The sequence below is a fragment of the Vipera ursinii genome (genome assembly GCF_947247035.1).
Source record: "Vipera ursinii genome assembly, chromosome: Z".
Taxonomy (NCBI): Eukaryota; Metazoa; Chordata; class Lepidosauria; order Squamata; family Viperidae; genus Vipera; species Vipera ursinii.
In genome coordinates, this window is record NC_139517.1 from 122,383,289 (window position 1) to 122,398,316 (window position 15,028).

Genomic DNA, 15,028 nt, shown 5'->3' on the forward strand with positions numbered 1-15,028 from the left:
ATTGATCTTGTACGGCCAAGTATATATAGGGCTATATCCTCTTTCCGACTGACCTTGATAGGGCTAGAGGGTTTACCACTCTTGCCTTAGCCTGCTATACGCCTGCAAGGTGCTGGCTTCCAAACTCTGTGGGTGCCCAACCTTTCCAGGGGGCACCCATTGTCATCCTCACATGGAAACGTGGAAAACTGATGACAGAAAAAGACTTAGTGGTTTATCAGTTCTGCCCCTTGGGCTTTTGTTGTTGCTGTTGTTGTTGTTAACATTCTGTGTCCACAATTAGAAATTTTAAACCTGTTTTTTTTAAGAGAAAATACTGTGATTTTTGAAAATCTAAGAAATATGTATAGCTTATTAACATTTTTGAATTAAAATGAAATCTCATTGGATTATGTGGCAGATCCCGGTTCTTGTAGTATTTGACTATTTTCTTTTATTTCATAGCATCCATAAGTGTCATATTTTTTAATCCCATTTACACAGTACAATTTATGACCACAGCTGAGACCAGAATTTCCATCTCTAAGCGATAGTGTTGTTAAGTGAGCTGCACCAAATTTTATAACCTTTTTTGCCACAGTTGTTAAGTGAATCACCATGGTCACTAAGTGAATCATATACAGTTGCAAGAAAAAGTATGTGAACCCTTTGGGATTACATGGAGTTTTGCATGAATTGGCCATAAAATGCGCTCTAAACGTCATGTAAGTCACAACAATAGAAAAACACAGTCTGTTTAAAATAATACTACACAAACATTAGCTGTTGTCATGTTTTAATTGAACATAAGATGGAAACATTCACAGCGCAGGGTGGAAAAAGTATGTGAACCCCTAGCCTAATGACTTCTCCAAGAGCTAATTGGAGCCAGGAGTGAGCCAACCTTGACTCCAATCAGTGTGATGATATTGGATGTGTTGCTGACAGCTGTCCTGCCCTTTAAAAACACACACCTGTTTTGGGTTTACTGGTCTCAAGAAGCACTGTCTGATGTGAACCATGCCACGCAGAAAAGAGCTCTCAGAAGACCTACAATCAACAATTGTTGACTTGCATGAAGCTGGAAAGGGTTACAAATGTATCTCCAAAAGCCTTGATGTTCATGTGTCCACGGTAAGACAGACTGTCTACAAATGGAGAAAGTTTAGCACTGTTGCTACTCTCCCTAGCGTGGTCGTCCTGTAAAAATGACTGCAAGAGCACAGCGCATAATGCTTAATGAGGTAAAGAAGAATCCTAGAGTGTCAGCTAAAGACCTACAGAAATCTCTGGCACATGCTAATATTTTTGTTGACACATCTACAATGAGGAAAACATTAAACAAAAATGGAGTACATGGGAGGACACCACGGAGGAAGCCATTGCTGTCCAAAAAAAAATATTGCAGCACGTTTGAAGTTTGCAAAAGAGCACCTGGATGTTCCACAGCACTACTGGCAAAATATACTGTGGACAGATGAAACCAAAATTGAGTTGTTTGGGAAAAACACACAACACTATGTGTGGAGAAAAAAAGGCACAGCACACCAACATCAAAACCTCATCCCCACTGTAAAACATGGCGGAGGGAGCATCATGGTTTGGGGCTGCTTTGCTGCCTCAGGGCCAGGACGGATTGTTGTCATTGATGGGAAAATGAATTCCAGAGTTTATCAGGACATTGTTGTGACTCAGGGTCAGCCTGTGGGTCCGACAGCCGGCTGCGATGTATCGGAGGACTCAGATGTGGGGGAGGAGGGAAACGAACCGGCTGATGATGATTTGGAGACTTTGCAGAGTCCTCAGCCGGGAACCTCTGCTCAGCTGTGTGAGCCCGAGAGTGCGGAGGATGATGACCCACAGCTGGCCCTGTTCAAGGACGCCCGACGCAGGAGGCAGTCGAGCAGGGACAAACAAAGAAAGGCTATGGGACTCCTCGGGAGGAGGCACAGGGAGACCACGCCCTGAGCTCTCTATAAAAGGAGTGTTTGGGGAGGGGCTGGTTGCTGAAAGCAACTCTTTTGCTTGAGAAGATAAGCTCTTGTGTGTTTACTATTAAATCTTGGCAGAAGCCTTTTAGCCTTGGACGCTTTCCAGTCTCTTCTTTTGAAATAGGGGTTGAGAGAAGAGGGCTGGTTCAGAACAGTTTGCTTTCAGCCACCCACCCCTTATTACTACGATGGAGCAGCTTCTTGCCGAAAATGCCCAGCTCAACCAGCAACTCACCTTGCTGGCCACTCAGGTGGCACAACTGCAGGCTCAGGTACATGCTGCCCCCCCACCCAGGAGGAAATGTCAGATAGCTATGCCGGATAAATTTGCTGGTAATCCAGAACTGTTTCCTGCCTTCCTGGGACAATGCCAGCTTTATATCAGCGTGAGAGCAGCTGATTTCCCCACTGACCGAGATAAGGTGGGATTTGTGTTGAGCCTTCTGTCGGGAGATGCAGCTCGTTGGGGCATGCCTCTGTTGGCACAGCCTAGCCCTTTGTTGGATAACTTTGGGGGGTTTTGTGACCATATGCGCCTCATGTACGAGGACCCGATTAAGGCGCAGACTGCCACCCGACGCCTGAAAGCTTTGAGGCAGGGTCAGCGCCCTCTACAGGCCTATATCAGCGATTTCCGGCTGCTTAGCCAGGATTCCGCCTGGAATGAGGCTGCGCTCGTGGATGCCTTTCAGGATGGCTTGTCAGAGGAGATGTTGGATGAGCTGGCCCGCGTGGACATTCCCTCAGACCTGAATGGGCTGATCCATCTTTGTCTGCGGATCGATGCCCGGCTGCAGCAGCGTAAGAGTCGCCGTGCCACCCCACAGACCCCTGCCGCCCCTGTTGTGCGTGAGCCCCCAGTCCAGAGGGAGGAGCCAGTGGAGCTGGGTGCCGCCAGGTCCCGTCTATCGGTGACGGAAATGGACAGACGACGATCGGAGGGGTTGTGTTTTTACTGTGGGGACCCTGGACATTTGGCTGCTTCTTGCCCGAAGAAGCGTCAGCGGGCGTTAGTGACCAAGCCTGCCCCGAGAAAGTCTCCTGCTTTGCTATCGGGAAACGGCCCGAGCCCGATCTAGACGGTGTGAAAGATCGGGCGACCCACAACAACCACACCGAGCGACGCCGTTCCGACGGTGCCTGTGAACCTCCACGGCATTTGATTTTGGAGGCACGTCTGATCCTTCCTGGCAAGCCAGAGGGGATTCCGGTCCATGCCTTAATTGACTCTGGGGCTACCACTAACTTTATGGATTCGGCCTTTGTGGCCAAATGGGCTGTTCCCCAGTGTCCAGTGGATCCGCCCATGCTTGTGGAGACCATCGATGGTCGAGTGCTCCTGTCCGGGCCTATCACGGCCGCCACGCAACCCGTGTGTATGGCCATCAGTACCCATGTGGAGGCCATTCAGTTCTACGTCACTTCGGATCTGCACTTCCCCGTGGTCTTGGGACTGGCGTGGCTCCGGGCGCATGATCCACAGATCTATTGGTCTCAGAACTTGGTCACCTTCCCAAGTTTGCAGTGCGTGGACCACACCCGCCATATCTGTGCCGGCCAGGTGGAGGGTTCCCCAGGGGTTTCCTTGCCTCCCGAACTGTCCGACTTTGCTGACGTGTTCAGCGAGTCAGAGGCGGACCAGTTACCCCCGCACAGGCCCTACGACTGCTCCATTGACCTAGTCCCTGATGCGTCTCTCCCAGTAGGGCGTTTGTACTCCATGTCGGAGCCCGAGTTGGCTGCATTGCGGGACTTCCTGACGAAGAACTTGGCTCGTGGTTTCATCCGGCCCTCGTCCTCGCCAGTGTCTGCGCCCGTGCTCTTCGTCAAAAAGAAGTCGGGCGAGTTACGGCTTTGCTGTGACTACCGGAAACTCAACGCTATCACGGTGCGTAACCGCTACCCGCTGCCCCTCATCCCCGAGCTCTTGGACCGACTCCGGGAGGCTAAGATCTTCACGAAACTGGACCTGCGTGGAGCTTACAACCTCGTCAGGGTTCGGCCAGGTGATGAGTGGAAGACGGCGTTTGGTACTCGCTATGGACATTTCGAGTATACGGTGATGCCGTTTGGCCTGACCAACGCCCCCGCTGTGTTTCAGCATTTTATGAATGACATCTTTCGGGATCTGTTGGACCAGTTTGTTGTGATTTACCTGGATGACATCCTGATTTACTCCCCGTCGCGTGAAGCACATCATCAGCATCTCCGTCAGGTCCTGCAGCGCCTCCGGAAACATCGGCTGTTTGCCAAGTTGGAGAAGTGCCAGTTCTACCAGGTGACCATTGATTTCTTGGGCCACCGCATTTCTCCTGAGGGCATCGCCATGGAACCGAGTAAAGTTGAGTCGTTGCAGAGTTGGCAACCCCCGCGTCGCGTGAAGGATATTCAGCGACTTCTTGGATTTGCCAACTACTATCGGACATTCATCCCTGGCTTTGCTGCCTTGACAGCCCCCCTCACCCGGCTCCTGCAGAAGAAGACTCGGTTCCAGTGGAACGCCCCCGAACAACAGGCGTTCCAAGCTTTGAAGGACGCCTTCATGAAGGAGCCCATCTTGAAGCATCCTGACCCGCAACGGCCGTTTGTCGTGGAGGCGGACGCCTCCGACATTGCCATTGGGGCCGTGTTACTCCAGGCAGCGACGCCCAACGGTACCCTTTTCCCTTGCGCGTATCACTCACGGAAATTGAATCCCTCGGAGCGCAACTATACCATCTGGGAGAAGGAGCTGCTGGCCATCAAGGCGGCGTTCGAGGCTTGGAGGCATCATCTGGAGGGGGCGCGGCATCAAATCGAGGTCCGGACGGACCACAAGAATCTGGAAAGCCTGCAGACCGCTCGGAATTTGAACCAACGCCAGATCCGGTGGTCCCTCTTCTTTGCGAGGTTTGACTTCCGGGTGCGGTACATACCAAGCGGGCACAACCAGAGAGCGGATGCTCTGTCCAGGAAGCCCGAGTACACCCGAGTGGAAGACAAGCTTCCGCCCAGGACCGTGATCCCCGTCGAGTCTTTTGCTGCGGTGCGGGAGCCGGTGGATATACGGGCTCGGATCCGGGAGGCGCAGCAGCAGGAGGCGTGGGTGGCTCAGCGGAAGGAAGAGGTGGGGCCAGATTCGCCTTGGTCGGTCACGGATGGACTCCTGTATTATCGTGACCGGCTCTATGTTCCAGGAGGGCCACTCAGGGGACTCGTCCTCAGCCAATGTCATGATAACCCGGCTGCGGGGCATTTTGGCCTGTTCAAGACTCTGAACCTGGTCTCCTGTACATTCTGGTGGCCCCGAGTCCGACACGATGTCCAGTCTTATGTCACCTCCTGCGTCCCATGCAGGCAGGCCAAGTCAGCGACAGGGGCCCCGCCTGGTTTACTGCAGCCTTTGCCAACGCCCAAGAGACCCTGGGGGGCTGTGTCCATGGACTTTCTGACGGATCTACCCCCATCCTCCGGCTTCACGACAGTGTTTGTGGTGGTGGACATGTTGACCAAGATGGCGCACTTCATCCCCTGTCGCGGCTTACCGTCAGCTCGCGCCACTAGTCGCATGTTCATCCAACAGGTGTTCCGGCTGCACGGCCTTCCCGATAGAGTCGTCTCCGATAGGGGGGCCCAGTTTACAGCCCGCTTCTGGCAGGAGTTGATGCGGGCGTTGGACATTAAGGTTTGCCTCTCGTCCGCGCATCATCCTCAGACCGACGGGGGTACCGAGAAGGTCATCGGCATCTTAGAGCAGTATCTGCGCTGCTACGTTAACCTGCAGCAGGACAATTGGGTGGACTATTTGGCCATAGCCGAGTTTGCCTTTAACAACTCGCAGCACACCTCCACGCAGATGACACCGTTCTTGGCCAATGTGGGTTATCACCCCCGGTTTTTCCCCCTTTCTCCCGTGGACTCACCGGAGCCGGCAGCGAACGAATTCATGGCGGAGTTACAGGCGATCCATCGGTTGGTGCGACGGCAGCTGGAGAAGGCCAAGGCCGACTACAAGAGGTTCGCCGATCGGTCGAGAAGGGATACGCCTCCACTATCGGTGGGGGATCGGGTCTGGCTGTCCACCAGGAACCTACCATCCACTCGGCCGGCGAGGAAGCTGGACCACCGATACCTTGGACCGTTCCCCGTCGAGGCCGTCATCAATCCGGTCGCCTATCGTTTAACTCTGCCACGTTCCCTGCGCGTGCACCCCGTCTTCCATCGGTCCTTGTTGGTCCCCGAACAACCGGCTTGTCCACTTCGCCAAGCGGAACCTCCCCCATCAGGACCTCGTGATGGCGACAGCACCCCCGAGTACGAGGTCGCCAGCATCAGGGATTCCCGCTGGCTGAAAGGTCGCTTCCAGTACCTGATCGAGTGGAAAGGGTACGGGCCGGAGGACTTCACATGGGAAGACGCGACCGCCGTTCATGCCCCTGCGATGGTGACTGCGTTTCACGAACAGTTCCCATCCCGACCGCATCCGGATCGGCAGACCCGGGGGAAGGGCCCTGCGGTGCGGGATAGTGTTGTGACTCAGGGTCAGCCTGTGGGTCCGACAGCCGGCTGCGATGTATCGGAGGACTCAGATGTGGGGGAGGAGGGAAACGAACCGGCTGATGATGATTTGGAGACTTTGCAGAGTCCTCAGCCGGGAACCTCTGCTCAGCTGTGTGAGCCCGAGAGTGCGGAGGATGATGACCCACAGCTGGCCCTGTTCAAGGACGCCCGACGCAGGAGGCAGTCGAGCAGGGACAAACAAAGAAAGGCTATGGGACTCCTCGGGAGGAGGCACAGGGAGACCACGCCCTGAGCTCTCTATAAAAGGAGTGTTTGGGGAGGGGCTGGTTGCTGAAAGCAACTCTTTTGCTTGAGAAGATAAGCTCTTGTGTGTTTACTATTAAATCTTGGCAGAAGCCTTTTAGCCTTGGACGCTTTCCAGTCTCTTCTTTTGAAATAGGGGTTGAGAGAAGAGGGCTGGTTCAGAACAGACATTTTGCAGGAAAACGTACGACCATCTGTCCGCCAACTGAAGCTCCGCAGAGGATGGGTGATGCAACAGGACAATGACCCAAAGCATACAAGTAATTCAACAAAACAATGGCTTCAACAGAACAGAATACGCCTTCTGGAGTGGCCCAGTCAGAGTCCTGACCTCAACCCGATTGAAATGCTGTGTGGCATGACCTTAAGAGAGCGATTCACACCAGACATCCCAAGAATATTGCTACACTGAAACAGTTTTGTGAAGAGGAGTGGTCCAAAATTACTCCAGATCGTTGTGCAGGTCTGATCTGCAACTACAGGAAACATTTGGTTGAGGTTATTGCTGCCAAAGGAGGGTCAACCAGTTATTAAGTCCAAAGGTTCACATACTTTTTCCACCCTGCACTGTGAATGTTTCCATCTTATGTTCAATTAAAACATGACAACAGCTAATGTTTTTGTAGTATTATTTTAAGCAGACTGTGTTTTTCTATTGTTGTGACTTACATGACGTTTAGAGCGCATTTTATGGCCAATTCATGCAAAACTCCACGTAATCCCAAAGGGTTCACATACTTTTTCTTGCAACTGTATAGCTGTTAAGTGAAACTATCTCCACTGACTTGGCTTGTCAAAAGCCAGCTGGAAGGTCACAAATGGGGATCACATGACCCTAATACTCTACAACCATCATAAATACATGCCAGTTGTCTGAATTTTGATCACGTGACAATGAGGATGCTACAACACCCGTTAAGTACAAGAACTGATACTAAGACACTTTTTTAGCACTGTCTAACTTTGAAAAGGGACGCGGTGGCTCAGTGGGTTAGGACGCTGAGCTTGTTGATTGGTAGGTCGGCAGTTTGGCGGGTCGAATCCCGAGTGCCGCGTAACAGAGTGAGTGCCTGTTACTCGTCCCAGCTCCTGCCAACCTAGCAGTTCGAAAGCACGTAAAAATGCAAGTAGAAAAATAGGGACCACTGCGGTGGGAAGGTAACAGCGTTCCATGCGCCTTTGGCGTCTAGTCATGCCGGCCACATGACCACAGAGACGTCCTCGGACAAGTGCTGGCTCTTTGGCTTTGAAACGGAGATGAGCACCGGCCCCTAGAGTCAGAAACGACTAGCACGCGTGTGCGGGGGAACCTTTACCTTTTACTTTACCTTTAACTTTGAAAAGTTGTTAAATGAGTGATTATAAGACAAATATGCAGTTTTTACTTACTTATCCTGAAATACTTGTCCTGCATTGTGGTATTATTACCCTTTTCTGCCTTTCCTTTGTTCCCATCTGGGTTTCCTTTCTTGGCATTTTATTTCTTTGTTTTTACAGTATGTTACTTGTATTGTTATGGTTTTTAATTTTATTAATGTTTTTAACAATTTGTAAACCCAGACTTTCCGGGAGTAGGGCAGTGTATAAATTTTAATTGTATTTTAATTCCATTTTAAATTGTATTTTATCAAATTCCATTTCGGATTGTTTAATAATATTAATGTAAAATAGCCCCCTTATTTTGAATGTATTGTATTTAGTTGTTATGAGATTTCACCATTTTTTTAAAAATTCAAATTCAAACACAGCCCGATTAACATTTCTTGTCATGGATAAATTGGGCTAAAAACTAATTAATCATTTCAAAATGTACCTATATGTGAATGTTATCATTCGCAGGTTTTCACTGATTATGTTGGACTAATTTTTTTCCAGGTCTGCCTTGACACTGGAGCGAAAGGTCACCAAATCTCTTTCTGCTCCAGAAAACCCACTGCCAAAAATGACCCAATCTCGCTGGAAGGTTTCAGTTGGCTGTCTGGAAAAACAGAATATTCTTTACAGAAATATCATCCATATTTTTCACATTTATTTCTAGGCAAAAAGACGCTCCAAGAATTTAATAAAGTCATTTAAAACTATTTGTAGACTGGGTAAAATGTTACAAGTACAACTTTGATTGTCAGATATAATGTCATCCTTTTTATTTTGCAGTTTTGAAGTTATTAAAGTTATCCATGGCAAATTACTGGACATGGTGGGAAAAGTCCAGTAAGTAGCAACACAGTCATTTTCACTCCATGTTTCATTTTTTAAAATTTTGCAATTGTTTTACTTTAAGCATTCGATTCAATTCTGAAATGAGTTGTATGTTGTTGTTTTTTCCACAGGATTCCCATTATGCTGGTTGGGAATAAGAAAGACCTGCATATGGAACGGTATTGAATATTTCCTTTTAAACAAGGGAGATTCTGCTGCAATCATGTTAAACTTTATTTTAAGTTTAATAGTAGTATTTAGGGGGGGGGTTCTTCATACAGCCAGGGCGATCCCATCCCATGAAATATTTTTCCCCTACAATGTGTTATCTTGGAGACAAAGTTTTCTTCTGATTCTTTTTCCTGGCCAATATTTGTCTATGCTTGTAAACCCAACTAAGCTTGGGTCATTGGCCAATCAATGACCTATTTAGCTGAAGGCGAGTATCGCAGGTCGCCAAGGACATGCTATATTTATCCTACATTTATCACTTTTTTCAAGGGTCTTAGGGTTATTCAGGTTCAATCTCACAGGCTCCCTATGTGCCTGGTTAGATTAAGACCACATAAGAGGTTCAAGTTCATCCAGTGGTCTTCACAGGACATGTAGGAAATCTAGGGTTACCTAAATTCTTGACTTGCTTTTCTAGTTCTACAATGAATCCATGTGGCACTCAAGTTTGTGCGTGCCCACACACATACTCTTTGTGGGGCAAGTAGATGAAAGTGTGCAATTGTTGTGAAAATGAATATTTTTCATTGCTTAATCAGAGATAGATCTGGGGTAGTAGTTCATTGGCAGCTGTATTTGTCAGGCGGACAAGGCTTTGTTTTCTCTCTTTTGGCAGTGTTTTATTGCCTTTTGCTTCTCTTTGCTTGTTTTATCGAACTTGAGGTTTTGCACGGCACATCATTTCATGCATTACAATTATTCATGAAAATGTTATTTACATCCCTTGCTTCTTAATCAGGTTATTATTCTTGGGTACCAGGGTCATGGTTGCCACTGCTACATCTAGCAGTACTACTGCTTTTCAAGATGCTTGCAATAACCTGAATAATATGGCTATCATTGACAACATATAGTGTTTCTTCATTGTACTGATAATGTGTGTTGCGGCAGTAAAGCTACAGAGGTTTCTCCCTGTCTCAATTGCTTTCTCCAACCTGACATTCCCCAAATGCATTGGGATACAACCCCTATAATTTCTTGCAGTTGACTTGTTGGGTTCCGTAGCAGTAATTGTTCAAGAAAAATTGTGTTAGATGGAAAAGACGCTTAGGGTTAGAGATATTTATAGTTGCTTGTGTGTGGCTTGGGGTCGGGCTATTTGAAGGACTGCCTCTCCCCTATTACATCCACCTACAGGATGGGGAGGCAAAGCTTGTTATGGATCTGATCAATTAGGAATTTATATCTGACGGAACCACAAAAAGGGTCTTCTCAGTGGTGGCCCCTTGTCTATGGAACATAATCCCCTCCCCCCCCCAGGTAAGGTCAGCCCACACCCAATTACTTTTCCAAAATGCTCTAAAAGCATGATCTTGTCAGCAGGCGTGGGGACCCCGAATAGAGACAGAACCAATCAAATAGCTGATTTGATTGTGTTGTTGTACCAAAGAAGGTGAATATAGATTTTTTTTAATGGATTTTGATTACAGGGTGGATTTTAAAAATGTTGTTATTTGCCCAATATATGTGTGAGTTGGGTGGCTATACAATTGTAGTTGACTTAACAATCACAACTGAGCTAAAAATTGCCATTACTGAGTGAGAAAATTGTTAAGTGACATTTGCCTCATTTTATGACCTTTCTTGCCATAGTAGTTAAGTGAATCATTGCAATTAAATTAACAACAGAGTTTTTAGGTGAATTTGGCTTCTCCTATTGATTTTGCTTGTCAGAAGGTCACAAAAGTTGATCACATCACCCTAGGACATTGCAACTGTCATAAATATGAACCAGTTGCCAAATGTCTGAATTTTGATCATATGACCATGGGGATGTTGAAACAGTTGTAAATGTGAAAATGTGCAAGTCACTTTTTTCAGTGCCATTGTAACTCAGTAAGTCAAACACTACTTGTATTAATTTGTGTAATAAATGAAATATATATTTAATGCTTCAGCCAGAACTGCTAATTATGATAACACATTCTTCTGTTGTTACTTCAGATTTTTAATATTCTTTTAGAAGATTCCCCAAAGAATAACCCTTTCTCTACTGGTCAGTGCAGCACTCTGCAAAGGGTATGGCATTTCCCTAATGGGTCCAATTGGCTGTTCCAAAAATAACAGACAGCAAATAACTTGTGAAGCTGTTGTAATGTGCAGTTGGGGATGGTGCCTAGGTTGTTGCTACCAAACAGTTGTGATCATTTGTGAAGGTCTAATGTCACTCTATTATCTGAATATCCCTTTCCTTGTATAGAAGTGGTGAATGCTCCAACCCTGGAGGTTTTTAAGAGGAGACTGGACAGCCATTTGCCTGAAATGGTATTGGGTTTCCTGCCTGAGCAGGGGGTTGGACTAGATGACCTCCAAGGCCCCTTCTAACTAATTATTATTATTATTATTATTATTATTATTATTATTATTATTATTATTATTATTATTATTATTATTATCAATAAGAATCCCATTCCTTCTCAGCGATATGCAGGTTGCATCACCCTGTAATGAAAATGACTACAGATTTTTTCCCCATGCAGTGTTGATCCCCATGGTCACATGGTCAAAATTCAGACGCTTGGCAACTGTCTCATATTTATGACAGTTGCGGTATCCCAGGGTCATGTGATCAATCAACTTCTACAATCTTCTGACAAGGCTACAAAAATATCACACCAGGACTCCAGGCCCAAACTACCATTGAACAGAAGGGTGAGCAGATGGGTCTTCTCCCTATCATGAGTCCCTCACAACCAATTGCTTTTTCCCATCTCCGCTCCAGGGTGATCAGCTATGAAGAAGGGAAAGCTTTAGCAGAATCATGGAATGCAGCTTTCTTGGAATCTTCTGCTAAAGAAAACCAGGTAACAAAATACATATTCAAATCCCATCTTTGAAATTGAGCAAGAGAGAGATGGAACAATCTCAAGAGCCTGTAAAAATATAGTAATAATAATGATTAAAACTTGTATGTCACCCAATTCTCAACAACTCTGGATCATAGCAATAAAGCAGCTTTCAACCTCATACAATTTTGTGCAGCAAGCCAGTCAGTTAGTTTGTGGATGTGCAAAAGGTAAAACAATTTGTGCTTTATTTCATTTTTGTGGGGTCATCTTGCTTCTGTTTTCATTTATGTTAGAAGTGAATATATGCCACACATTTTAAAAGTATATCCCATGTAGTTAAATGCTGTTTTTATTGTAGCAACATTCTTACATGGTCATATACACACATATTTGGTTGCATTCATAATGATGCTATTCCGATTACACCTTCAACTGAAACAGACACAGGGAACCATCCATTTTAGAAATTTGGTAATGTGCGTTTTGTAATTCATTTTAGTCCTTCTGTATTGCTTTTGTTTATACAGTACCTTTGAGAAAGGAAACATTTTCTAAACAGGCTTAAAACATAAATTTTGTCCTAGCATTTCGGATTCCTCTCTCCTTCCCTCCAACTTTCTTCTTCTTTTTAAATTCATTTCAGAGTTTGCTCTCTTTTTTTCCATTATTTCTCTAGTTGGAGCTGCTGGTTAATAGAGTAGATATGTTGGAAAATGGGAGATGAATTCTCTAAATGTTTTCCTACAACCTACTAATGCCCTTTTTCAAGAGGGAAAATTCAGGACTGCCATTTATTGGACTTTCTGTCACAAGTCACCCTATGTTACCCATTTCAGCCAGTGAGGTTATTGTGAAATTCTTGCAGACATCAGAAACTGAATACAGCCACTTGATTCCAATTGCCTAAAACTTTTTGTAAAATGTAAGAGGAGGTAAGGTAAGAATCACTATTTTCCATGACACATCAAGGAGGTTTAAGTTAGAGTGTGAGATGAAAAGCTTATCATGAAGTGGAAGACTTTTAATTCAAGGGTGCCACACCTTGGCAACTTTAAGTCTTGTGGACTTCAATTCCCAGAATTCTCCAACCAGCATAGATCATTCCATTTTGAAATAAACTGAAAAGGATATTACTAGCTTTTCACTCAATCCTATGCAGCCTTCTAGATAGGCTAAAATTACATTTCTCTAAATTTGCTGCCAGAACCTCCATGGTTTCTGTGACTTTCAAAGAACAGGTGCAGTACCTAATGGCACCCCTTTAACAACTAGACCAAACTGGCACTGGGTACTACTCATACCATAGTTCTGATGCAAAAGGAGGAACTCTGCGCAACGTGCTTTGGATTCTCAGAGGATGTCTTTCCGTTTTCTTTCAGACTGCTGTGGATGTTTTCCGGAGGATAATTTTGGAAGCAGAGAAGATTGATGGCGCATCTTCACAAGGGAAGGCGTCCTGCTCAATGATGTGACTGCACACTGGAGGCTGTAAAGTGGGGATATGTCTTCTCTCTAAAGAAGCAAACTGCCTGTTCCCCTCACAGTGAAACTACGCTTTTTATTCTGTTAACTTGAACTATATACACTCAATTTGAGACTTTTCCCTTCTGATTATGTTAAAGTCTGACTCAGAAAGGCTTCATTTTCATTTTCAAATTTTAAGCAATCATATTTTCAATTTATATATTTCTTAATATTATGACCAAGATTTTATTGGCATTAATTTTTAAGTGTAATTGGATTAGAATAATCATCCAGATGAAGCATATTATTACACTACTAACTAGGCTTAAATATCGGTGTTTCTTTGTGTTCAATGTATACTTGTAAATAAAATACTGCAAATTAGGTGTGCCCCTTGTTGAGCTTCCTACAGGATTCCAATTCTTTGCATGTTAAGAATGCTTTTCTTCCGTTTCCCAGGATAATACAATTCAGTATGGCATTTCTGAACTCTGATGGTATATATGTCGAAGAAAATTCTCAGAGGTAACTTAGAATCATAGGTCAGGAAGGGACTTTGGAGATCTTCTAATCCAACTCCCTATCCAAGGCAGGAGACCTTATTGCATCCTGGACAAATGATTCTCCAATCTTTTCTTGAAGATATTCTACTGATTAATTGTTCTCACTGTTGGAAATTTTCTCCTTACTTGTATGCATGTCCCAATTGACAAGCTTCCACCCATGACTTTTTGTCCTGCTTCCTGGTGCCCTGGAGAATAAATCAATCCCCTCTTGTCAGTGACAGTCCCTCAAGTACTGGAAGACAGCTGTCATGTCACCCTTAGTCCTTCTCTTGTATAGGCTAGGCACACTAGCTTTCTCTACAATTCATTGTACAATTTAGCCTACAGACTCTTTATTATCTTGGTTGCTCTTCTCTGCACACTTTCCAGGCCCTCAATTTCATTTTTGTATTGTGGTGACTTGAAAAAATCTGGAAGATTTTGATTGATTGATTTAGACCTATATGGTTACCTCTCTCATACAGTGACTCTGGGAAGCTCACAACAATCCATAAAAATTAGCTAAAAACAAAGCTGCTTTCTCCTAGATGCCAGATCAAGCAGCCTCCCAGCAAAAGCCTCATCCTAGCCCATCTGGGGTGCTTGGGGGAAGAGACAGGCCTCACAGTCCTCTGGAAAGTTTAAAGGGTGGGATTCCCTCAGATCTCAGGTGAGAGATTGTCTCAAAAGGCTGAGGTGACCACTGAGAAGGCGTATTTCTGAAATTCCATCAGATACCCACATTTAAGAGGGAGGACCTGAAGTGCCACCACCTTATCTAACTTAGTAAGACAGGCAGATACCTTCATGAAAAGGTAGTCCTGCAAATAACCAGGCCCTGTGCCTTTAAAGGCAATAATCAGCTTGAGGAAAGCAACTGGGAGTCAGTGCAGCTGACACAGCAGTGGTATTTACTTGGCTTCCCAAAACTTCACATGCTACTACATTCTGCACCAGTTGAAAGATAAAAAGGACAAGTATAAGAATTGGAAAAAGGGGCACATAACTAAGGCAGAATATCAGCAAA

At 45.6% G+C, this 15,028-nt stretch overlaps 1 protein-coding gene across 1 annotated transcript in view; it reads left to right on the forward strand.

Annotated features, from left to right (window-relative positions):
* Positions 1–14,061, forward strand: part of RHEB (Ras homolog, mTORC1 binding) — a 45,499-nt gene extending 31,438 nt beyond the window's left edge. The window contains exons 5-8 of the mRNA XM_083377034.1: positions 8,928–8,984; positions 9,104–9,151; positions 11,926–12,007; positions 13,372–14,061. Coding sequence (XP_083233160.1) covers positions 8,928–8,984; positions 9,104–9,151; positions 11,926–12,007; positions 13,372–13,464 — 280 coding nt within the window. The 3' untranslated portion in view covers positions 13,465–14,061. The remainder of the gene's footprint in view (positions 1–8,927; positions 8,985–9,103; positions 9,152–11,925; positions 12,008–13,371) is intronic.
* Positions 14,062–15,028: the final 967 nt, after the last annotated feature.